The sequence below is a fragment of the Brachypodium distachyon genome, chromosome 2 (assembly GCF_000005505.3).
Source record: "Brachypodium distachyon strain Bd21 chromosome 2, Brachypodium_distachyon_v3.0, whole genome shotgun sequence".
Lineage (NCBI taxonomy): Eukaryota > Viridiplantae > Streptophyta > Magnoliopsida > Poales > Poaceae > Brachypodium > Brachypodium distachyon.
Genome location: NC_016132.3, coordinates 83,278 through 106,043, shown reverse-complemented (window position 1 = coordinate 106,043; position 22,766 = coordinate 83,278). Strand labels below are relative to the sequence as shown.

Genomic DNA, 22,766 nt, shown 5'->3' with positions numbered 1-22,766 from the left:
GACACAACAGTACAACACCACCAACAGATTTCCGCGAGTGATTGGAAATTCGATTGTTCCGCTCCTTCCATATGGTCCAAAGGGAAAGCAGGAAGAGGGACGTGGCAGCCCTGGCTTTGGACTTGGAGTAGGAAGATCGAAAGAGCTCCACCCGGCCAATCCACCATTGCCTAAGGGAAGACGAGGGCTCCGAGCCAGCCGGGTCAAAAGCAGGAATTATGATCCAGCTCGCAATCTCCCTGTGAAAGGCCGCATGGTTCATATATATTCCAGTGTGATCAATCAATCACGGATTACACGGATGATACAAGGTAACTACAATCTCTAGGCTTGATCTCGAAGCTAGTCCTATACCAGGGAACTATACAGGAGATTGGAGGAGATGGCGGGCTACTAGCACCTGCCATATATACACTTTCCAACACTCCCGCCCTATGTGCCGAATGAAACAGCAATTGAAGAAAATATGACCAGCATTCTCCAAGGCATGCAGGCAAAACGGACACCACTTATCATTAGAAATTTCTTTCCTCTCAAGGAGATCAGCAGGGACGCGACATTGCACAAGCAGCCAAGCAAAGAACTTGCACTTCTCCGGAGCCCAACAGTTCCAAAACATCTCACCAAATGGTTGCCTAAAGGTAACCTGGAACTGTGCAAAGTACGCCAAGTAAAGACACGCGAGGCACTCAACTTCCAAGCGACAGAGTCAGGGGCGAAACTAGAGAAAAAAAATACCCGGGTGCACAGCTTTAGCATTTACACAAAAGCACATAAGGAAAAGCATAGTATACAGTAGCAAACAAGTGATTTTTTTTGGGTGAGAAATAGCAATCAAGTGATGATTATGAGGCTTCAAACATTGATGACTTAACAAAGATTCATCGCATTCACAAACAAAAATTAAACCTAATATAATATGGTTATTACCAATTACCAGAGAGAATTTGTAAAAACTAAAAAAAATGTTTATTCACTCTAGAACTAGTGATGATGTACATCAAATCAATTTTTTTTAAGAAAGAAGATTAATCCAAAGGGACGAGCCTTTGTTGCCTGGGTGGCTGGGACCCGTCCCTGGTGCAATCTTCCTGCTAATATCTGGTGCACCTACTAATTGCAAGGAATAATAAGCCTTAATTTTTATTTCTCACCCTGGTGCCTGTGCACTATGGAGTCATCACGTAGCTCCGCCCCTGGACAGAGTCATGGGTGTCCGGGGAGAGCTTAACCTAGGAGACATGACCAAAGAGATTGACAAATTCCTGAAGCTCAGCGGCTGAAACGGCAGAAGGGAGGTCGCGGATCCAGCGATCACCGGTGATAGCTTGCCAACACAGCGGTCTTCCTTTTAGACTTGACAAACAGCAGTGGCGCAAGATCAATGGGCCTGCAATTGGAAGCCCAAGCATCATGCCAGAAATTGATCAACTAGCCATCTCCAATAGAGATCGCAGAACAGGCGGAGAACAGCTCGCCGTCGGCAGCGGAGATGAGAATCTCCAGCCTAGCCCACGGCTTCTTAGGCGCAGCCCACCTCAGCCAGGCCCATCTCAGCCTCAAAGCAGCAGCGAATTTGTGGAGATCGAGAATTCTGAGCCCACCAAATATCTTGGGCCTGCAAACATCAGCCCACCTAACCAGACAGCTGGCGCCATTGCACACCTCCTCTCCCTTCCACAGCCAACTTCTGCAAAGCTGTTTGATCTTCTTAATCACCCAGCTAGGAAGATCAATGGCGGTGAGAAAAAAACATAGGGATGGCGGAAATTACCAAGCGCAACAGGGTGATCCTGCCACCTTTGCTGAACATATTGGCCTTGTAACCAGCAAGCCTGGAAGCGATCTTGTCGATGAGCGGCTGAAAAACTACCTTGCGCGGCATGGTAAGTGATAAAGGTAGCCCCAGGTAAGTGGTGGGAAAAAGCACTGATCGACGTAGAGAAAACAGAGAGTAAGTCTTGCAGTTGCAGGTCAATCCCTTCGCATCGAATGGGAAGAACAAAGCTCTTAGCAATGTTGACATGCAGCCCAGAGATAGAGCCAAACACCTCAAGAAGTTGCGATAGATAGAGCAGATCATCTTTGCCAGGCATCATGAAAAGAATCACGTCGTCGGCGTACATGGACACCCGAAGCCGAGAGACACAATAACCCGATAGCAGCTTGATGAGGTCATGGAGCGAAGCAAGATTCAGCAGTCGACACTGAGAGGCTCCACTGCAAGGTTAAACAAATATGGCGATAGAGAATCACCCTGCCTCAAACCCCTAGCATGCCACAGCGAGGCGCCGGGAATCCCATTGCAAATGATCTTTGACGTCGATGTTAGAGCTCACAGCGGATCGGCCCAGCTACTCATACATGATCGCCGGTGCCTTACCGGCCCAGGTCCACAGGAGCCCACAACAAATAAGGCCTTAAGCCTAACTCAACCCAAAAGACCGATCCAATAGGCGAGGTTTGCTCCACCTTATATGTTGTGCTCCCCCACAGTCAATTACCGATGTGGGACTAAACCCAACATTCTCCCCCGTCACACATCGGGCCGAACGGGCTCCCCCGTTATCTGGAGATGTTAGGTTCTTTTTACCAATTGTTAGAGCGCACAGCGGCTCGGCCCAACTACTCATACATGAGCTGGTGCCTTACCGGCCCAGGTCCACAAGAGCCCACAACAAATAAGGCCTTAAGCCTAACTCAACCCAAAAGACCGATCCAATAGGTGAGGTTTGCTCCACCTTATATGTTGTGCTCTCCCACAGTCAATTACCGATGTGGGACTAAACCCAACATTCTCCCCCGTCACACCATCGGGCCGAACGGGCTCCCCCGTCATCTGGAGATGTTAGATTCTTTTTTTTTCCTGACCATGGGCCTTGATCTCCCGTTACTAAGAGATCAACCACGAGGCTCTGATACCAATTGTTAGAGCGCACAGCAGCTCGGCCCAGCTACTTGTACTTGAGCTGGTGCCTTACCGGCCTAGGTCCACGGGAGCCCACAACATATAAGGCCTCAAGCCTAACTCAACCCAAAAGACCGATCCAATAGGTGAGATTTGCTCCACCTTATATGTTGTGCTCCCCCACAATCAATTTCCGATGTAAGACTAAACCCAACATTCTCCCTCGTCACACATCGGGCCGAACGGGCTCCCCCGTCATCTGGAGATGTTAGGTTCTTTTTCTGACCATGGGCATTGATCACCCATTACTAGGAGATCAACCACGAGGCTCTGATACCAATTGTTAGAGCGCACAGCGGCTCGGCCCAGCTACTCATACATGAGCTGGTGTCTTACCGGCCCAGGTCCATAGGAGCCCACAACAAATAAGGCCTTAAGCCTAACTCAACCCAAAAGACCGATCCAATAGGTGAGGTTTACTCCACCTTATATGTTGTGCTCCCCCACAGTCAATTATCGATGTGGGACTAAACCCAACAGTCGACGAGCCCCAGATAGCCGAGAGCCAGCTAATCCAACAAGCCTCCAAACCTCTGGCATGCAGCGTGCTAATCAGGTACGGCCAGGACACAGAATCGAAAGCCTTATTGAAATCAAGCTTGATGAGCAGCATGGGCACTCTAGAGCGATGGAAACGCCTAGCCAAACCTTGCACATAGATGAAATTGTCTTGCAAGCACCTGCCGGCGATGAAAGCACTCTACCCATGGCCAATGAGTGAAGGCAAACAAGGAGCAAGCATGTGGGCAAGTAATTGAATGAGACTGATGGGTCTATAATCTTTGATAGTGGCAGTGTCCGGCTTCTTGGACAGGAAAATAATCGAGGCAGAATTCAAACGCCCTAGCTGAGAATGATGTCCCTTCAAGAACTGATGGACGGCCGACCAGAAATCACCCCGGACGAGGGGCCAGAAACTCTGGAATTTTTTTCTTGTGAAACCATCTGGCCCAGGTGCTCAGTCAGCCGGCAACGAGCGGATCACCACGTCCAGGTCTTGAATAGAGAAGGAGCCGTCAGGCCGACCTGGAGGCAATCGCGACATGCCAAGTGCATCTCAATCAAACACCACCCCAGCAGAAGACGGCGAGCCAATAGTGTCCATGAAATGTTGCGCCATCTCCTTTTCCTCGTGGGAGGTGCACAACCTGTCAGTCGTCGTGGAGAGACTTCTGATGAAATTTTTGTCACTACGACCCGAGGCCTTGAGATGGAAGAATCGAGTGTTTGCATCACCAGCGTGCAACCACACACACCTAGATCGTTGACGCCACATGAAGCGGTCCATGGCCGCGAGGCCTAAGACCCGCAGCTTCAGCTCACAGGGAAGGGAGATCTCAGGGACCGAGAGAGGACGGTGATCCTGAGCAAGATCCAGGTCCGCAATGAGTGTTGGCAATTTCCATTTGCAGCGCAACATCTCCGATATTGGAAGAACTCTACATGCGCAGATCGTGAGCACATTCCGCAAATTGTGGTCAAGCTTGCCCTTCCTTCCGTAACCATGTAACCCCCTTTTCCGTGTGCAGTCCCAGGTGAGGTCGATGATTGTTCTTATCGGTTTCCGGTCGCGTTGTTCTGCGCGCTGGAGGTTCTGGGCGGCAGAGTCAATCAAAGTATGCGACCGTGCCAATTGGAGACATATGAATATAGTCATCCACTACGCCAGAAAGAGGCTCTGGTGCACGGCCTCCAGTGACGGTGGGGGCGGGTCAAAAGACTCACCGCCACTCGAGGCTGTTGGAGGAATCCGGAACGAGACCAGTGGCGGTGGGATTGTGACACGAGAATCACCGCCACTCGTGCTCATCTACCAGTGGCCGTGGCTGTCCACCGCCACTGGTGTTCGGTAGGGTTTTCCCCAACGAGCACCAGTGGTCGGTCAACTAACCTACCCGCCACCGGTAACTGTTCTATAAAAGAAAGTTATTGTATCCGCAGCTAGTCTAGCTCGCGCGTCTCTGAGACCAGCTGCGGCTCATCCACACCGGTGGCGGCGGAGCTCTGCCAAAATTGGATGGCGCCGCCTGCGGGAAGGTTGATCCTGTCCTTCTTCTTCCTTCTGTCCCTCTTCTTCGTCTCCTCTTCTTAATTCCTCTCCCGGCCAGCTCAAGCTCTCTGATGGCGTGCCAACCGCCGTTCGCCGGCGCCGGCAGCGCGTGGCTCACTGGGCCGGCCCCCTTGCCGGAGCTCCCCCTCTCTCCCTCTCTCTTCTCCCCCCCTCTCTGCTCACTCCCTCACTCCCTCTCTCACTCGTCGTGCTGCTGCTGCAGCTTAGCCCCCGGGGGCTCTGAAAACCGAAGTAAACAATTTCAGGCCAACATCAAAGTTGAGCTACAAGAAGGTGGTAGACTACTGGAAGACTGAAAGAGAAGACGCTAAATCCTCGTCATTTCTCGTGTATGATGTTCAAAGGGAAATCGCCACAATTCATAACCGAGAGGTACTGAAGGAGAATGGGGACTTCTACGAAGGTGTGGTGGTCAGGATGTACAACTAGTCTTTCGCATGTGATAAACTTCGAAACTTTGATGTGTAATGTAAGTTTGAAACCATTTGTATTGAATGATGTGTGGCTTTTGTAATAAGTTATGTGACCAGATGCAGTTTTTCATATATATATATTTGCTGCTGTGCTGTGAATTCTGCCATTGTACTGTGAATTATGCTGGTGTACTGTAAATGCTACAGGAATTGCTTAATTTAAAAGAAACAAATATATTTTTAAACTGAAATATCGACAATAGAGCACCAGTGGCCGTGGCTGCTCATAGCCATTGGTGATGTCCACCCAACAACGGCCGGTCGGGCCACGGCCACTAGTGTTGCTTCCGGGCCTCCAGTGGCGGTGGATCGTCCAGCCACTGGTGCTGGTACAACACCAGTGACGGTGGCTGCACCCGGCACTGGAGCTCTGGATTACTAGTGGCGCGAGCTCAGTGGCGGGGCACTCCACCGCCACTGACCTTGTTTCCGGCCCGCCACTGGTGACCATTTTTCTAGCAATGATCCAATGGTCGTTGTTTTCAAAAGAAATAAACATTTATAAGCAAAGATAACAATGAGGTGGCCCAACAATTAGAGGTCTGTACGTGAAACAACTTACTTAGCATGGTTGAGTAGGACAATATATTTGCGCCTTTTGAATTTGACCAAGAATCCTCAAGGAAATTTTGCGACCTGGTTGTTGAACTCTTGGCCATTCTTTTGGGCCGATTGTCACATTGTTGAACAACACTGGGTGGATTACGGCCGCGTCAGCTTGCCTCATCCGTCTGGCCTCCCTTGTGCAGTATAGAGCCCACAATCTTAACATGTTGTTGTCGAGGCTTTTGCCATTGAAGACGTGAAACAAATCAAGAATCAGCTCTGATGGGTTATCTTGTAATTTTTTCTACTCCCTCCGATCTATATTAATTGTCTCAAATTTGTCAAAATATGGATGTATCTATGCCTAAAAAATGTCTAGATACATGTAATATTTCGACAATTAATATGGATTGGAGGGAGTAGTATATATGTATATAATTCCATTAATTTGCTTTCCTAGCATACTTAACCATAGTAAATAAATGGACCTCTAAAGATGTGAATCATGTTTTTGTTTCGGTAGGCTTATGGCCAGTGCCATTGATTTTCAATGAGTGGTCTAGACTGAGCAATGTTACGCCGTGATATTACTGCATGACAATGTTAAGAGGACACGAATCCTCCAACTCAGGCATCTAGAAACAGTGCAAATCGCATGCACACGGCAAGGTGCACAATGCGCATGAAAGGATCCCAAGCGTGGAATCAGGCCCAAATTCCGGCACACACGATATGTGCTAGCTCAGTAGTTTGGACCTGTCAGGGTACTCAGGCTCGATTTCGTGCAAAGTCAAGTCTTTTTCCCATGGCTATATATACCCACTCCCCAGCCTGGTACATTATTCGAGCCACAAACCTTCAATCGTTTGTTTGACGAAACCATTAGCCATGGCTCATGTTGTGCTAGTCGCTCTCATTCTCTACAGTGCGCTGGAGAGGGGGGACGCGACATTGGACACCATGGGTAAGCATGTACTCCGTATTGTTTTCTTTCCAGCTCATTAAGGACATATTTGATCACCTTTGATAAATACGTACGTACATGTGTTATAGGTAGTGGAACTAGTGGAGAAGGGGCTAGTCGATCCTTTACCGTGGGTGAGTACCCCGTCAATTGGCATGGCCGAGTTTCTTTAGCACCTCTTCGTAACATGTTAAACCAGCTTTTCTCCTGCCTAACTCATCTTAACTACTACTGCTCACTAATTAAGTCTTGAATATGTTAAATCAGCTCATACTACTGTGTATTGTTTCCTGCAGAAGGAAGTGCTTTCGCAGCAACTGCTCCGCCCACACTTTCCCGCAAGTACTAGCACTTCTTACCAAGTTGAGAATGCATCCGATCCAAGTCTGATTTAGCTGAGCCCTTAATTTGTTATCCCCTTCAGAAGAAGATGGTTTCGAACGAGTGCCTATCCAGTAAAGTGGAGCGGGAAGGGAGAAGAACCTCCAATTACCTCTGGTAAGTACTACTTGTCCTAGCTATTACTAAGTTGGTAATTAACACACGTTGAATCTGAATCATCTCATAGTTATTTGCTTTGTCGTGCAGGAAAAAATGGTTTTGAAGCCAGTGCATACCCGGTGAAATGGAGCGGCAAGGGTTATTTCGCTCCCCCTCGTGAGTGTACAGCTACCTTAGCCAGTTCAAAACATGTTAGTTCCAAATCAACTCATAGTTAATTTGTTATCCCCTTCAGAAGAAGATGGTTTTCGAACGAGTGCCTATCCAGTAAAATGGAGCGGGAAGGGAGAAGAACCTCCAATTACATCTGGTAAGTACTACTTGTGCTAGCTATTACTAAGTTGGTGATTAACACGTTAAGTCTGAATCATCTCATAGTCATTTGCTTTGTCATGCAGGAAAAAATGGTTTTGGAGCCAGTGCATACCCGGTGAAATGGAGCGGCAAGGGTTATTTCGCTCCCCCTCGTGAGTGTACAGCTACCTTACCTTAGCCGGCCAGTTCAAAACATGTTAATTCTAAATCAACTTATAGTTAATTTGTTTTGTCCTATATATTATATATGAGCTCTTCTACGGTACCCCAGAATTAATTTGGACCGTCCATTTTTTAGATCTAAGGGCTCAGATTTGTTACTACTCCCTAATACTCCAATTGTGAAGTGTGGAGTAGTAGGATGGAGTAATCAGAATAAAGACCAAAGACGTAATTTCGTCAAAGAAAAAAAATCCCCAAAACACACCCCGACTGACACCGGAGGCTCCCGTGGCAAGGGAGTGGAGGGCGGAGGCGGCGGCGCATGCTGGGCGAGGGCTGGTCGAGGACGGCGGCGGCATCTGTCAGGAGGAGAGGTGGCCGTAGGCTGGGAAGGCGTCGCGCGCGGCGTCGAAGGTGCGGGCTGCAAGGATGGAACGGGGAGCCGTGAAGGTGACGGTGGCGGCCGCGCGCAGCGAAGGCCATCGGCGCGTAGGGAAGGCGGTGGCGCGGCAAGGGTGGCAGCGGCCACGCGCATCGGGACCACGAGAGACGAAGACAATAAATCTAAATTTATTTTTATCCATGCGAAAATGTGAAAAGACAAAAATATCCATGTGTAATACTCCGTTTAATCCTGCTGGAGTAACAGGTACGGGAGAATTTGCCCTATATATACAACAGAAAATGCCTTTTCAATGAGTTCTTACCCAACGAGACGACACCGATGGGATGGGCCTCCATCAGGGACACCTCGTAAGTATTAAATCTCCAAATATAAGATGTGCATGTTGATGTTAATATTATTTTTACATTCATTCATGTGTTCATAACCGTGCAGCTTCAGATGTTCCTAACTCACCAGCAAGTCACCATCACATGAGAGTTCAAACCGGCATGCTTTTCTTGAAGAGGAGTCTGCACGTTGGGGTTATACTTCCGGAAGGCACCATGTTTGCAGGAGCTCATGTGCCAAAGTCTGAGAATTCTTTCTCTACTCCCTTGGAGTTAAAGTATTTGGGCACCATCCTTTCTATTTTCAAAATACAGCACAACTCAGTTAAAGCAAAACAGATAGCTAACACCTTTCGCTCATGCGGTGGGCCGGGTGACAAAGGCGAAACGCACAAGTGCTTCTTATCGCGCTCGGAAATGGCAACGTTCGCCAGCGAAGCACTCGGAATCAGCCACCCACGAGCAGCGATTACAATCATCCATGGGGAAGAAAACCCGAGCTCCAGGTACGTCGTGGCAGCTATCTCCCAGATGGGCAGCGATGTGGTGGCATGTCATCTCATGCCATTTCCTTACGAGCTGTTCTATTGCCACCGGCCAAGAAATGTACTGTCCTTGAGGGTGCAGCTCAAAGGCGCAGATAGTACTATGGTGGGCGTGACAGCCATAGTGATGTGCCACATGGACACGTCTAACTGGGACAAAGAGTACTTTGATCTGCTGGGTGGAGAGCTCGCTGAACCTATATGCCACTACATGCCGGACAACTATGTTATGTTCTATTAGATGCAGCATTGTGTAATAAATCACTATCAGATTCTGGAACCCTCACGCTGCTACAACACAATCTGGTAGTGCATGCCATGCTAATATATATACGTATGTTGTGATGAGATGCATCGTGATGAGATGTATCGTGATGCAAAATTATCTATCCTTATATATAATAATTAAATTAATTAAGGTGTGCTTGCTGGACAAAGGACTCATGTGTGTTGTTTTAATACTGCTAAGTTTCTCTGTGGGCTGGTACTGTGTTATCTTGGTCCGGTACACTCCCAGTGGATGCATCTTGAATAGAGCAAGCAATTATCTATACAAACTTCCGAGCTGATCCACTCCTAGTTGCTATCCCCCAGGTAGCCTGGCCGCCATAAGAGTACTTGACTAACCAATGAGATTATCGGTTTATTCAACCGAAGATCAACCCTAACATTTAAGTATGTAATGTGACCGAGTAATCTTACATGCCACTAACTGAATCAGATAAACACAGGCTTCCATAAGATTAAAATCGGAAGGAACTTGCCTAAACCCTAAACCCTTGAAAACAGAAGGAGAACACTGAAGATGCAACAACCCTTCCGCAACTAAGCCACTGATATGCATTTCACGCATGTGTACCGGTTCGTGGGCGGTGTGTTCGACCCGGCCACGCCGTGCCAGATCGAGGCCCACCTCCAGAGGCTCAAGGACATGGACGCCGTCACCGTCAAGACTGTAAGTCCTCATCTCTTTCGCCATGATCATTCGAAGCATCAAGTTTGTTTCCCCTGCTCTGCTTGCCCACTTACAATGGATTGACTGAATTCTGAGCAACAGACTCGACGTCTTTTTTACATAGTGACTGCAGATCTTGCTGGTGCTGAGAAACCTGGAGGCCAACATGACGGCACCCCAGTTCGAGCCCATCGTGAGTTCTGAATTCTCTGCAAATTACAATACAGTGGAATGGCGGTTAACTTGCATGTTTTTGTTGTCTGAATTTTGGACAGAGGAGGTTGCTGCCGAGGTATGATCCTGGGCGAGCCCTGTCTGGCCAGTTATAGAGTATACCAAAAAAATGCAAACTGAAAAAGAAAACCATACTCCAAATGTAGCGCCTGCGGGAGCGGGACTGAAAGAAGGACTAATTGGGAAGTTGGAATACATAGTCGATCGGGCAGAGATATGTGTAGTCTAATGGTGATTCTTTTGAAGAGCTAGATACAGATCGAGGATTGCCTGCAGGGCAGGAATTTGCGTTCCGAGTTGAGACTGTCCAGTAGTAGTACTGTACTAGTTTGGGCCTCTCGCTGCTCTTCTTTACCTCGGAAAGCTATTCTGACGGATAGCCGCCGTCGATCAGCTGGAGAAACCCTAGCACCCGCCGTCGTTGAAGATTGCCAGTTCCCCTCGCCTCCGGCCGCAGTCTTGGCGCTGCGAGGTGAGGGGAACCTCGATTCCTCTTATATCAATTGTTTGGTCTTGATCGGCAATGCGATGGCGGAGGTTGCGATGTCGTTTCGAATAAAGGTACTCTGGTTCTTTGTCTACTGTGGAGGTGCCTCAGCGGTCGTTGCCGCGGAGCAAGAGAATTTTAGTCACCATATACCCGATCTTACAGATTTTGGGTTTGTGTACTCGCAGATTCGTTTATACGTATCGGTTGAGTTTTTGTCAGTGTGTCGTAGTGCTTTTGCTGGTTTTATGTTTTGGAATTTTGGAATCCTTCTCTGGCGTTCTGGTGAAGATCTTGCGGTTCGATGACCTGTACTTCTAGGGGATCATCCCTGGCCCAAGTACGTTCAACGCTCATGACTTCTCATCTTTTTAGATGAACGACTCAAGGGGCTTTCTGAAACCTTTGAAGGTAGTGAAGTTCGTGCAGGGATACGAATGGCTATGTTGCCGCTCCAGTCTGATTGCAGTCTCCATGTTGAAGCTTGGTAGTATTTCATCATGCAAAAAATGATACCACGGAGAATATGTTTTTGAGAGATTTCGTTGTAATTCTTAGTTATAAGAATTATCTTGTAATCTTTTGGGTCTATGATCCAATACTTGTACCTGTAATGGTTCTCGAGTTTGAATAAAGTTACAGGTCATTCTAAAAAAAAAAAGCTATTCTGACGGACTAGGCCGTCATGTTGTCCCACCTCGCCATGAGATTGTAATTTTAATTTCTTCTTCTGTAAATTCCTAGCCCCTCTATTGTACATAAACGCTTTTGGTTTGGTTTTATAAAATGTGGTGCAGGCTGGCATTTTGCCCGCTCAAGTTCCTTAAAAAAAAACTGTCCAGTAGTAGTACTGTACTAGTTTTATCTTTTTGTGGAGTTGTAACATGTGATCAAATATCAACCGAATATCAATTTACTGAAAACAGGAAATGCACGGAAATTCTTTTGTTCTTTCTCTGGCAAGGTCAGGATCCATGTTGCTGTGGAAAGCGTGTGCTCTGCTCTCTGAACCTGTTAGGTCTCTGGAAGATAATCCGGAGCAGATCAGGTTGTGTGTTTTGGGCCGAAATGAGATGGGCTGATTCGGTCATCGAAACGAAATGCCGTTTTGTATAAAGCGGCTGGTGGCCGGGTGATGATGCCATGCGTTTACAAGATTTTCCTCTGCAATCCGTGCACACAACACAGGCCGGGTTCGGTACATATACCTTTGCATTTTGTTTAATCATGGAGTAGACATACAGCATAACTTTGTTTTGTACACAGCCACGGTACAAACACAAGTCATTTTACCGGTTCATGCAAGCATAGCGTGGCTCTTTATTTAGGTGATACTGGTACGGATGGATTGAGCATGGTTACTAATAGTTCAACTAAGGCAGGCATGCCTTAGCTGGGCTCGCGCGTCGACGGGCGGCATACATGTCTTATGTGTAGGCCTGTTCTTCACTTCCACTTGCGGCCGTGCTTGCCGCCGAACATGCCCTTGTGCTTCCCGCCATGGCCGCCGTAGCCGCCGTGCCCCGTGTGGTACGACCCCATCCCCATGTGACCTGCACGCACGTTCATCATCACGAGCGTCAGTTACTCACAGTTGGTTAATTGGAGCAGGTGCTATATATAGCTTGATGAGATGACAGTTAGCTATGTATGTATGTTACCGTGCTGCGCGCCGTGCGAGGGGTACGCCGCCGGCGCGTAGCCGCCGTGCCCGTGGCCGTGCGCCTGGTAGCCGCCGTGCGGAGGGTAAGCGCCAGCGGCGACAGGAGGGTATCCGTGCTGCTGCTGATGGCCATGGCCGCCGCCGTAGCCGTGCTCGTTGCCGTAGCCATGGCCTCCATACCCGTGCTGGCCATGGCCACCGCCATAGCCGTGCTCGTACCCGTGCCCATGACCGTGCTGCTGGCCGTACCCCTGCTCGTAGCCGTGTTGTCCATGGCCACCGCCGTATGATGATCCGTAGCCATGTCCACCGCCGTATGAGCCGTGTCCCTGCTGGTGGCCGTATCCGCCGCCGTATGATCCGTGGCCTTTGCCGCCGGTGACCAGGCTGGACACGAACCCCTTCACGCCGCCGCCGCCGTGCATGTCGTGCCCGCCGCCCATGATTACTCACTCACTTACTTTCGCCGATCGAATCAAAGGATGATCACTTACGAGGAGCTGTGATCTGTGTGTAAGTCTGTTCGAGTGATTTTGCCCGGTGTGCCGAGACCCGTTTTATAGCGCCTCCGGACGGCTTGCGTGCCTGCGTCTTCTTTCGACGTGTCCCGTAGGCTGGAGAGCCATCTGCACGCGCGCGTGTGCTACGTCGGCAAGCCGGTCGAATCTGCACGCCCGGCCGGCATGGCTCAGTGGTGCATGATAGGGTTGATCGATTCTTATGCCCTCAATCTTTGCCGATATTTTGTGGGCAAGATTCTTTTTAAATTTTTACTATATTTGACGGTCGAAAATGAAATGGGTTGAGTGCACGCCGCACCTGATTCTGTACGCCCATTTCCCCTTCATTTTTAATGCACCTGCAAATATTTGTCTCTCACCGAAGAAAAAAAAAATAGGGTGTGGCTATTTCTAAGTCGTCTGTTTTTTAAAAAATGAGCCTTAAATATTAGTCGACGTTTCAGAACCGTTAGATTAAGATCAGAGGGTCATCTCCATTCTCTCATCTCTCGCTTGCTATCGTTGGATTAAGATCCGATGGCTAACATGTCGATTGATATCTAATTAAAAAACAGACGACTTCTCAATAGCAAAACCGAAAAAATAAACTCACGCATAATCTGTTTTTTTTTAATTAAACTTTTCGCATACCGAGACACCAGAATGCAACTTTCAGGAATGAACTCTCGTGGGCATCCAACATACCTTGTTGGGCTGACCACCCAAGTTAAGCTTGGTTCTCCATAATCTGCTTTTAGCTAGCTTGAGGCTTCCTCTTCTTCCTCCCCACGCCGACTTCCAAGGACGGAGCCAGGATTTAAGATTGGAGGGGCAAATAGGAGAAGTTTAAGATTGGAGGGGGCAAATTAAGTACAAATGTTAGTATTTTTCCTATTTTTACTCATAAACATCACTAGTTTTTCATTAAAAATATTTTTGTCGGGGGGCTGTTAGGTATCAAGCGTTGCCAGTGAATTTAGTCCCACATCGCTAGTGGAAGGGGGTTACGGGCAGCTTATAAGGTAGAGTAGCAATCTTTCCATTTGACCGGTCTTTTGGAATGAATAGGGCTCTCTGCTTATGGGTTGTGCCGGATATGCATAAACATCTGAACACGACACGATTGTGTGGAGCTAGGCCGGAAATGCTGACAATTGGTATCAGAGCCAAGTTGCCATGCCTGCCTGTGGGGCTTCCTGGGGGGGGGGTGATGTTAGGTACCAAGCGTTGCAGGTGACTTTAGTCCCACCTTGCTAGTGGAAGGGGCTACCGGCAGCTTACAAGGGATATTAGTCATCCTTGCATTGGACCGGTCTTTTGGGATGGAGAGAGCTATCTGCTTATGGGCTGTGCCGGATGCGCATAAACGTCTGAACACGACACGATTGTGTGGAGCTGGGCCTGAGAGGCTGACAGGGGCCAAGCCGCCCCGCTGCGCCACCCCTTGTCTCCTTCACTGCCGACTTCTCCCTGTTCGTCACCCCCCATGTCTCTCGCTGCACCATTCATCCAGCCTACATTTTCGGTATCGCACCGTCGGATGCCACAACTGAATATCAACACACACAAAAACAATAAGAAACAAGTTCTGTTGAGACAATTATGAGTGTGATTGAGTTTTTCTTGTTCCACCAAACAAGTTACCATTCTGTTATTTCAACCAGACGCCCTTCAAAAGGGTGACAACACTCATTGAGATACTCGTTCGCTCCCCTAGATCGCTGAGTAGGTGGGTGAAGAGTGTGATGCCATTTGACGAGGCCGGACGCACTCATCCTATCCCATGCCGCGGAGGTTGTTCCTACATCGGTGGTCTTCTGTTTTGCACAATTGTGTTGGTAGTTTCTCATCAACTGTCTCATCGGCTTGTTTGTTTTCTACTCCCTCCGTCTCAAAATAATTGACGTTCATTTGTATTGACGTGGCCAGCTACCTTCTCACATTTTTAACTCCCCCGCTTCCACGTCGCTGTTGGAGTCGAACTCAGCCGAAGACCGCGGGACAGAGGAGGTATAGAATGAGGGTTTGTTTGTAGGGGTGAATTTGTGTTCATATAGTTCAGACTGTCTAGTATAGTTGTGTATTTTTCCTTTTGGTGTATCTGTAGGTTAACATGCATGTGTGTTTTGGGCCGAAATGAACCCAGCACGCGTATAAAACGACTCTGTACGTAGTCTGTACAGTACAGTGTACACATACATCACTCCTTTATTTTGCACACACGCTCACGGTACGGCACAAGTCATTAGTAACCAGCTGCTCAAGCAAAGCCATCGTACGTACATAGTACTACTAGCTCTTTATTTAGGTATACATGATACGGAGGGAGCATGGCCCATTAATTCAGCTAAGACAGGCATTAAGCTAGCGTACGTAGCTGCCTGCCCTGCCTAGACCGATGGGCGCGTGGCTATCCGGTTCTTCACTTCCACTTGCGGCCGTGCTTGCCGCCGCCGAACATGCCGCCGCCCTTGTGCTTCCCGCCATGGCCGCCGCCGGCGCCGTGCCCGGTGTGGTACGATCCCGTGTAACCTGCACGCGTACCATCAAATTAAAAGTTGGAAAATTCGTGCACGTGCTTGATGACGACGATTAGTAGTAGTAGTAGTTCTTACCGTGCTGAGGCGGCCCGTGGGAGCTCATGGGGTAAGCCGCCGGCGGGCAGCCGCCCTGCCCGTGCGGCGCCTGGTAGCCGCCATGCGGAGGGTAAGCGCCGTGCTGCTGCTGCTGCTGCCCATGGCCGCCACCGTATCCGAGCTGCTGCTGCCCGTGGCCCCCGCCGTACCCCGGCTGCTGCCCGTGGGCGCCGCCGCCGTACGGTCCGTGCCCCTGCTGTCCGTATCCCTGCTCGTAGCCGCCGCCGCCGTACGGTCCGTGCCCCTGCTGGCCGTACCCGCCGCCGCATGAGCCGTGGCCCTGGCTTTTCCCGCCGGTGACGAGGCTGGACACGAACCCCTTCACGCCACCGCCGCCGCCGTGCATGTCGTGCCCGCCGCCCATGATTGCTTGCTTGGTTCACTTAATTTCGCCGTTCGATCGAGTGACTTGGCTTCTCGGTGGTCTGCTCGTCGTGTCGAGCTCGGTGGCCCGTTTTATACCCGCGGCTCCGGCCGTCCGGCCGGCCTCTTCTCTGCTTTGGACGTGCATGTCACGCTCGAGCCGCCATTCGCGCGTATGTCGACGAGCCGAATCTGCGGCAGCAGGCAGGGCTAAGTGGTGTGTACGATAGGCTCGATTCTTATGCTCTCAATCTTTGCCGATGATATTTTAAGGGCAAGATTCGGTTTTACTATATTTGACGGTTGAAATGGGTTTAGTGTCACAGCCCCAGCAGCCACGTATTTTATAACTCTATAAAGTTGAAACTCACTAAATGCAATAAATTTTGCAGCTGCACATGCAGCCTATCCACGTCATCGTCCACGTCAGCGCTTTTTTCATCTTCTATTCCCCCGTGTTGCGTTCCATGCCGTGCCGCCAGCGAACCGTGCGCCGGTCACGTCGCCTTCTACCCACAGGTCACATCAGGCGCTTGGGCCATGTTCCCAGCCCACCAGCAGTCTTCACGGACCTGTGCAGCCGATCGATGATTCCATGTGCCCCGTGCTTTCAATTCCCTTGCGCTGCCCCGATCGTGGCCCTGATACAGAAGAACAAACTTTCCGTCCGTTCCCCTTCATTTTCCACTTCCACTGCCCGCTACCATTCAATACAAATCGTCAGCCTCCTCCGCTTCCTCTTCTTCCTCCTCCTATATCTCCAGCAATTTCAGTAGTTGCCGCTAGCCCAAGTGCCCATCTCAGCTCATCTTCTTCTTTGTTGGCCGTTGCCCAACTATTCGAGCTTTAGGGCATGGTTACTGATGTAAGATTCGCCGTAAGATTCGTGACCAGGCTACGAACCAATCGGCACCGCCGTCGTCGACCAGGAAGAGAAGGAGCGCAGGGAGGTCTTCGCCGCGGATGAGCGGAGTGCAGCCTGCGCGCCGCCATGCTGGGAGCGGCCGGTGTGCGGTGCCATGCCAGTAGAGGGCTTAGAAATGGAGCCCCCTGCCCAAGTATCCCTTACTTTGCTTGAGAACCATAACTGCTCCGCCGGCTTGCATGATGCACTAGGCTTCCCCAAATCCTCCATCACACATCAGAGATTGGAAGATTATTGATGAAGTACATAATTTATTATCTTGATGATCAAAAGGAAGAGAAATGAATGAAGGTACGGGAGTTCTTTCTTAATCTATGAAGCTGATGCCTAATAATGGCATGATGCCTACCAATTGTTCGTCAAAAGGACAAACAAGAAGTTTAATCAGTGTACCTTTATCACTTAACCTGGATTTATTTGGGCGGTAGACATAATTTGTTTACTTTACCAATTAAGCTTTCCCACTATAATATCAGTTTGTTGCCATGATGCTTCTGCAATGTAATCATTGATACCCCATTACATTGATCTAATTTTTTTACTGCACCTTTTTTACATCTATTAGTATGCAATTTGCTTCCAGCATGTAATATATTCAAGCTTTAGTTTCTCACAGATATATTAGAGCTGAAATTTCAAAGTCATTGATGGTCTTCCTTTGCCGAGCTTATGATAGATACAGATGCAATGTTTTCTGTGTTGATAGTTTGATAGGTTATTGTTAATTGTCCGAATAACTGATCTTCATTTTGTATTTAAAACCAACTTTTGCTGCCTGTTGTATTTTGCCCATTTGGAGAAGCCGAGAAGCTGGTATGATATATAAGTTATCGTCATCACCATTTGCGATGCGACTTTTCATCTATATAATATTTTTTATTTGTTTGCTTCAGGAATTGGCAAAATAGTGCCATGTTCTTTCTTATCTACCTTCTCTTACACACATTCGTGAGTTTAGCGCTTTGAAGGGAGGCCAATACTTTCGATAATAAGTTCTTGCTTGCAAGTACTTCGGTTTAATGTTCTCATCTTATAATTTCTCCACACACCATCGGATTCCTATACAGTGAACACTTGGCAGCAAGTCCGCACGCAATTAAAATTTATAGTCTCTGATTGTGATCATGTTTGTGGTGGCAAAGGTAACCTATCATCTTTTGTTTGGAGATGCTTCTCCAAAATATAGTTGTTCAGTGCAGTTTGATGTTGTAAGAGCTTTCATGCTTCACAGCCAAAACATGTTTCAGTTAGCTCTGTTATAATACATAGGTTACTGTCATTATTAACGTTATTCCATTCTACTGTAATATACAGTTCCAATGTTCACAAGGTTATATTTTTAGTGCAATTCCAAAATCTGGTGATTGTTTGGTATTGATTGTGATTTTCCACGGGAGCTATCCTTTTAGATATAATAACAAAGCCTACAAAGGGCTTCCGTGAATAAACTAAGTCTAATTGTAACCTTGATGCATATTTAAGTTTCCTAATCCATTTTTTAATTTGATGTGGTATTACTTTAATTGTACTTGAAACTCCTCGTACCTAAGACTATTTTTTGTGTGCCTATATCAATCCATTAGACACTTAGCAGAATGTTCTCTTTTTAGCTAATCATAGTTTTACTTTGTTCTCTTTTTAGCTAATCATAGTTTTACTTTGTTTGTTTTATTGTTACTTTATAAAGATACGTCTTAACAATTCCGCAGCAACACGCGGGGCATCATCTAGTATATAAAGCACCTGATCCCGTACTTACATCCTTTTGATCCTATATAATGGTATGTTTTGTTTCCCACTGAAAAAACATATATACACCTGTTTTTTTTTTGTCTCAACCCCACCCGGCCTTGTACAGACATAAATAAAATACGTGGTTCGGCCACCGGCACAAGAGTTGTACTAGAGCCACGATTCCAATTAGAGGTGTCATGCTGCAGCCTAGGCTAAATGCTGCCATTTCACTACGTTGTCAACAAAGTACCACATTGAAACTACTCTCGCACGGTCTCCACACCGTGCCCCTGCTGGCCGTATCCACCGCCGCATGATTTGTGCTAATCAAACATTAACCTAGACTTGATCAAAATTAATTAGCACTAATCGGATTAAACCCTTAACCCAAAATTAGACTCTAACGACTAGTGATGGCTCTGATACCATTGTTAGATTTTGAGCAACATTAGGATTAACAATTTCATACACTAGTCATATTTAGAGCACTAAGATAGTGGGGTTAGAGTTGTTCTTACAGGAAGATGATGCCATGATCGTAGTTGCAGTAGGCGTTGCCGTAGGATGGAGATAGCGTCGTCGCTCTGGCCGCTACCGGCATTGATCGGCTACCAAAGTTGACGTCGTGGTCGACGGCCTTCCTGCAGCTTCAGCGCTCCCTAGATCGGTAGGGCTTGTATTCTTGTGTTTGGTCTGTTGAGATCTCATGTCAACCAGAGAGCCAAGCGAGGGGCCAACTTTCCTTTTTATATGGCGCTGCACTACAGGGGACCGAAACCGTTAGTTGGTTAGTGCCCCCGATCAGGGCGTGATTAATGGGGTTAATGCCATGAATGTTGGTTCTGGCACTTCCCTCATCAACGGCCTAAATCAACGTCCTTAATTACGGGCGTGATTTAGGGGCATTTATTCCGATGGTTAAACCAGAACAACCAACATTCTCCCCCTTTATCATTAGGTTTATTTTCATTTGTCCTTTTCCACAGGAATAATGTACCAAAGTAAGGGTTACAATGACCGATGAAATGCCTCTGAAACTCAATACTTATAGTATATCAGCCTGTTTCAAAAGATAACATTTTTCTTATTGGGAGTGGTTTCTTTTAGCGGTCCCCAAAATTCCAAGATCAATAGGCTTCCAGTAGTCCCATGCCGGCAACATGCTTACAAAAATACTGGGTGGTAAGCCTTTAGTTAGTGGATCCAAAAGCATAATTGTCATACTTATGCTTAACATTATTGGTTTGATTCTGAATTATATCTTTCACAACATGAAACATATTGTCAATGGTTTTGGCAAAACACCATTTGACTTGTTGTTACTCGCATAGAAAACTGCGTGTTCATTATCGCAGTATCAAGTGGTTTTGGGATGTTGTCTACCACTTTGGTTTTGGGAAAATACTTTCGACATACAACCTCTAAGTAGCCTCATAACATGCCATAAAATAGTTCGCATCATTATTGATGCCATGAGTGTCCTTCGGAGCTTTTCCACGATTTAGCTCCACCATTAGCGAGGGTGAGGATGTAACATAACGTGGAAACCTTAATATCCACACACCACGCTAAAGCAATGTCTAGATAGCCCACGATATGGAGGTTACCAGACTTCTTGTTATTGTGCATGTTGACTTTTATTTTCTTGCGTACACCGCAAGCATTTTCAACGGCTTTTCCAGTGGTCCTGTTCTGGATTCATTATGTAAATTTGCCAATTATCCCGATCAGAGTTAGGGGCCATTCATATCTACTTAAATACATATGGCTTCTAACAGCTGAAGCGATAGGAATCGACATTATCTGATCAGTTTCAAATGGTCCCTTGGACATTGAAATATCCAACTTTATTGCCCCTAACTTTATTAGCAGGTGAGACAGAGTACTAGTGCATAACGTTTCTCTTTTGTACTCTGCCGATGTATGTCATCATAATATGACTTATATACTCCTCTTGGACCTTCGACTTGATGAATCTCAATACAAGAAAAGTATGAGGATCACAAAGATTTTTTATCTCATAATTAAAAGATGGAAACTTATTGGTCTGCCAATAAGATTTCATCTACGTAAAGTGGTGAAACTTACTCCCCCATATCTCATTGTTCCAACGATTGTGCTAGCTCATAATGGTATTTCTTTAAACATGCCATACGTTAACTTATTCTTTCTTTATTATGAGCATTTCATTTAGAATTCTAGGTTTGAACCTTTCAGGATTTTCATAGAGTCACGTTTGATTTTGTAGAGCTATTTATAGCCCACCATTTTATTTAACTCACTCTGGAAACTTACTTAGTTCCATATACAATTAAAGACATCATAATTTTCATCCTATATGCATGGCAACAAAAAACTAAGATGAATGTTCACACACTATTTATCACAAGGAAATTGTTGAGAATCAAGACTAAGTGTTGCATTAGGGATGTCATAATTCTCAATCCACCTGATGCACATGAACAACGATCTCACAGAGTTCTTCTTAAGATTTATGTTCATAGGCTCCAGGGTCCCTATGATATCTTTATTTTGGTTAACATAAATCCAAAATCCTGATAACATGCATTTCAGTTCTAATCCACGACACCGTTGGGCAGAAGATGGAAAAGAACTTAATGGAGTCTGGCACATGATTATAAACAACGTTGGTCAGAAATATAATCATAATGCACATAATACTGACAAACTTGCCACTTGAACATTCATGTGTGATTCTCATAATGTTCATGAGGGATTAAAGTACATAATAAAAGGAGCGTGACTTCTATATTCATTCTCCAAGTAAGACTTGGTGATTCATTTTCCAAGTAAGACTTGGTGAAATCATGCTCCAAGTAAGATTTCTCGTTGGTTCCATCTTACTTGGTGACATTCATCATTTCTATCCCATATTTAATGAGACTTTTCATTCTCCCCCTCGAAATGTGGACATAACCGCAATTTTGATGAGGTCTCATTATTGAGTTCTCTTATATCTTTAGTTGTGTCATAGCACACATAATCATTACAAAGGTCATTCGGTTTAGGCAAAACTTGTACTGCCTCATTGCGAGATTAGCATTTGGTACATACATAATCAATGCCATCCATTATAGAGACACAAATTAAGTTCCTCCAGTAATTAACTAGGAGCATACAACAATAACATCAGTCATCTCGTAACATTAGTGTATAAATTCAACTTTGTCTCCTTAATTTGCATCAGCAATATTCACAGCGACACCTAATTCAAATCAACATAAAAAATATATCCTGAAATTTGGCTCCAAGGATAGGAAGCCATTGTAATAGTCCTCAATAGAGGAGAAATATTCACATTAGCATTCTTGGAATTAGGGATTGCTCCCCCATACCCAATATAAACATTAATTAATGTCATCTATGTGACATAAGACTTCACTCCCATTTTCTGTCGTAACATCATCGTCATCATCATTAATAATAACAAACAAAAAAAACAACAACATTAGCGACAGAAGCTATGGGAGATTCCATATGTTGATTTGAATTATTGCTCTAATCTGTATCACCGTTGGGTAGAAAAACAGAAAATAACTTAATTTATTCACATGTGACACATGACAATAATCAACGTTGGTCAGAATATTATCATATGACATAAGAACATCTGGTCATTAATTGAATCTCTAACCAAAACTTCCCGTTGGTTCCGTTTTGACTAGAGAAACTTAAAATTAGATAATGATCAGTAAGAACATTTGCTAAATTAATAGCCCTCATTAACATAGTACAATAATATTATGAAATCCATGATGTTATTGTACACATGGATTCATAACTTGTTACTGATCATTAACCTTTCAATGACATGTTACAAAAATAACATTCATTTTGAACATTAGCGTGAGCAGTCATAAAATGACATCTCACTGAGACTGACCTCAGTGTGAAAAAGACATTGGTATTATTAATAATAAATTTGTACAAATGATATTTGGATATCAAATTGCATCCGTGGTAACGAAATT

At 46.3% G+C, this 22,766-nt stretch overlaps 3 protein-coding genes and 1 long non-coding RNA gene across 8 annotated transcripts; 2 read left to right on the top strand and 2 right to left on the bottom strand.

The window, feature by feature from the left end:
* The first annotated feature begins 6,903 nt into the window (after nucleotides 1-6,903).
* LOC100824974 (BURP domain-containing protein 4) lies at nucleotides 6,904-9,695 on the top strand. Of its 5 annotated transcripts, XR_002963711.1 has the most exons (9): nucleotides 6,916-7,022; nucleotides 7,112-7,156; nucleotides 7,319-7,364; nucleotides 7,447-7,520; nucleotides 7,611-7,679; nucleotides 7,759-7,833; nucleotides 7,922-7,990; nucleotides 8,650-8,753; nucleotides 8,839-8,981. XR_002963711.1 is itself a non-coding variant. In XM_024459777.1 (8 exons), exons 4-8 carry the CDS (start codon nucleotides 7,648-7,650, stop codon nucleotides 9,516-9,518), a joined length of 960 nt encoding a protein of 319 aa, XP_024315545.1. In that variant the 5' UTR covers nucleotides 6,904-7,022; nucleotides 7,112-7,156; nucleotides 7,319-7,520; nucleotides 7,611-7,647; the 3' UTR covers nucleotides 9,519-9,695. The 5 variants fall into 5 exon arrangements, 4 of the variants coding, with proteins under 4 accessions (XP_024315545.1, XP_024315547.1, XP_003565210.2 ...); XM_024459777.1 differs by having other exon boundaries at nucleotides 6,904-7,022; nucleotides 7,319-7,520; nucleotides 8,839-9,695; XM_024459779.1 differs by lacking the exon at nucleotides 8,839-8,981 and having other exon boundaries at nucleotides 8,137-8,699.
* Nucleotides 9,696-12,045: 2,350 nt separating this feature from the next.
* Nucleotides 12,046-13,157, bottom strand: LOC100836021 (glycine-rich cell wall structural protein). The gene is made up of 2 exons (XM_003567979.4): nucleotides 12,615-13,157; nucleotides 12,046-12,506 (listed from the first exon to the last, which is right to left on the bottom strand). Exons 1-2 carry the CDS (start codon nucleotides 13,057-13,059, stop codon nucleotides 12,400-12,402), a joined length of 552 nt encoding a protein of 183 aa, XP_003568027.1. The 5' UTR covers nucleotides 13,060-13,157; the 3' UTR covers nucleotides 12,046-12,399.
* Nucleotides 13,158-14,680: 1,523 nt separating this feature from the next.
* LOC112271160 lies at nucleotides 14,681-15,324 on the top strand. The gene is made up of 2 exons (XR_002964089.1): nucleotides 14,681-14,954; nucleotides 15,046-15,324. It is a non-coding gene; the product is annotated as an uncharacterized LOC112271160 (long non-coding RNA).
* Nucleotides 15,239-16,208, bottom strand: LOC100830623 (glycine-rich cell wall structural protein). The gene is made up of 2 exons (XM_003568050.4): nucleotides 15,732-16,208; nucleotides 15,239-15,648 (listed from the first exon to the last, which is right to left on the bottom strand). The coding sequence occupies exons 1-2, from the start codon at nucleotides 16,114-16,116 to the stop codon at nucleotides 15,539-15,541; spliced, it is 495 nt and encodes a 164-aa protein (XP_003568098.1). The 5' UTR covers nucleotides 16,117-16,208; the 3' UTR covers nucleotides 15,239-15,538.
* Nucleotides 16,209-22,766: the final 6,558 nt, after the last annotated feature.

What these genes read in the sequence shown, in the direction of transcription:
- LOC100824974 (XM_024459777.1), top strand. Translation starts at nt 7,648, where the DNA reads ATGGAGCGGCAAGGGTTATTTCGCTCCCCCTC. An exon ending in AGAACCTCCAATTACATCTG is followed by an intron (nt 7,834 to 7,921) that starts GTAAGTACTACT and finishes TTTGTCATGCAG; the next exon opens with GAAAAAATGGTTTTGGAGCC. An exon ending in GCCTCCATCAGGGACACCTC is followed by an intron (nt 8,754 to 8,838) that starts GTAAGTATTAAA and finishes ATAACCGTGCAG; the next exon opens with CTTCAGATGTTCCTAACTCA.
- LOC100836021 (XM_003567979.4), bottom strand. Translation starts at nt 13,059, where the DNA reads ATGGGCGGCGGGCACGACATGCACGGCGGCGGCGGCGTGAAGGGGTTC. An exon ending in CTCGCACGGCGCGCAGCACG is followed by an intron (nt 12,507 to 12,614) that starts GTAACATACATA and finishes ACGTGCGTGCAG; the next exon opens with GTCACATGGGGATGGGGTCG.
- LOC100830623 (XM_003568050.4), bottom strand. Translation starts at nt 16,116, where the DNA reads ATGGGCGGCGGGCACGACATGCACGGCGGCGGCGGTGGCGTGAAGGGG. An exon ending in CCACGGGCCGCCTCAGCACG is followed by an intron (nt 15,649 to 15,731) that starts GTAAGAACTACT and finishes GTACGCGTGCAG; the next exon opens with GTTACACGGGATCGTACCAC.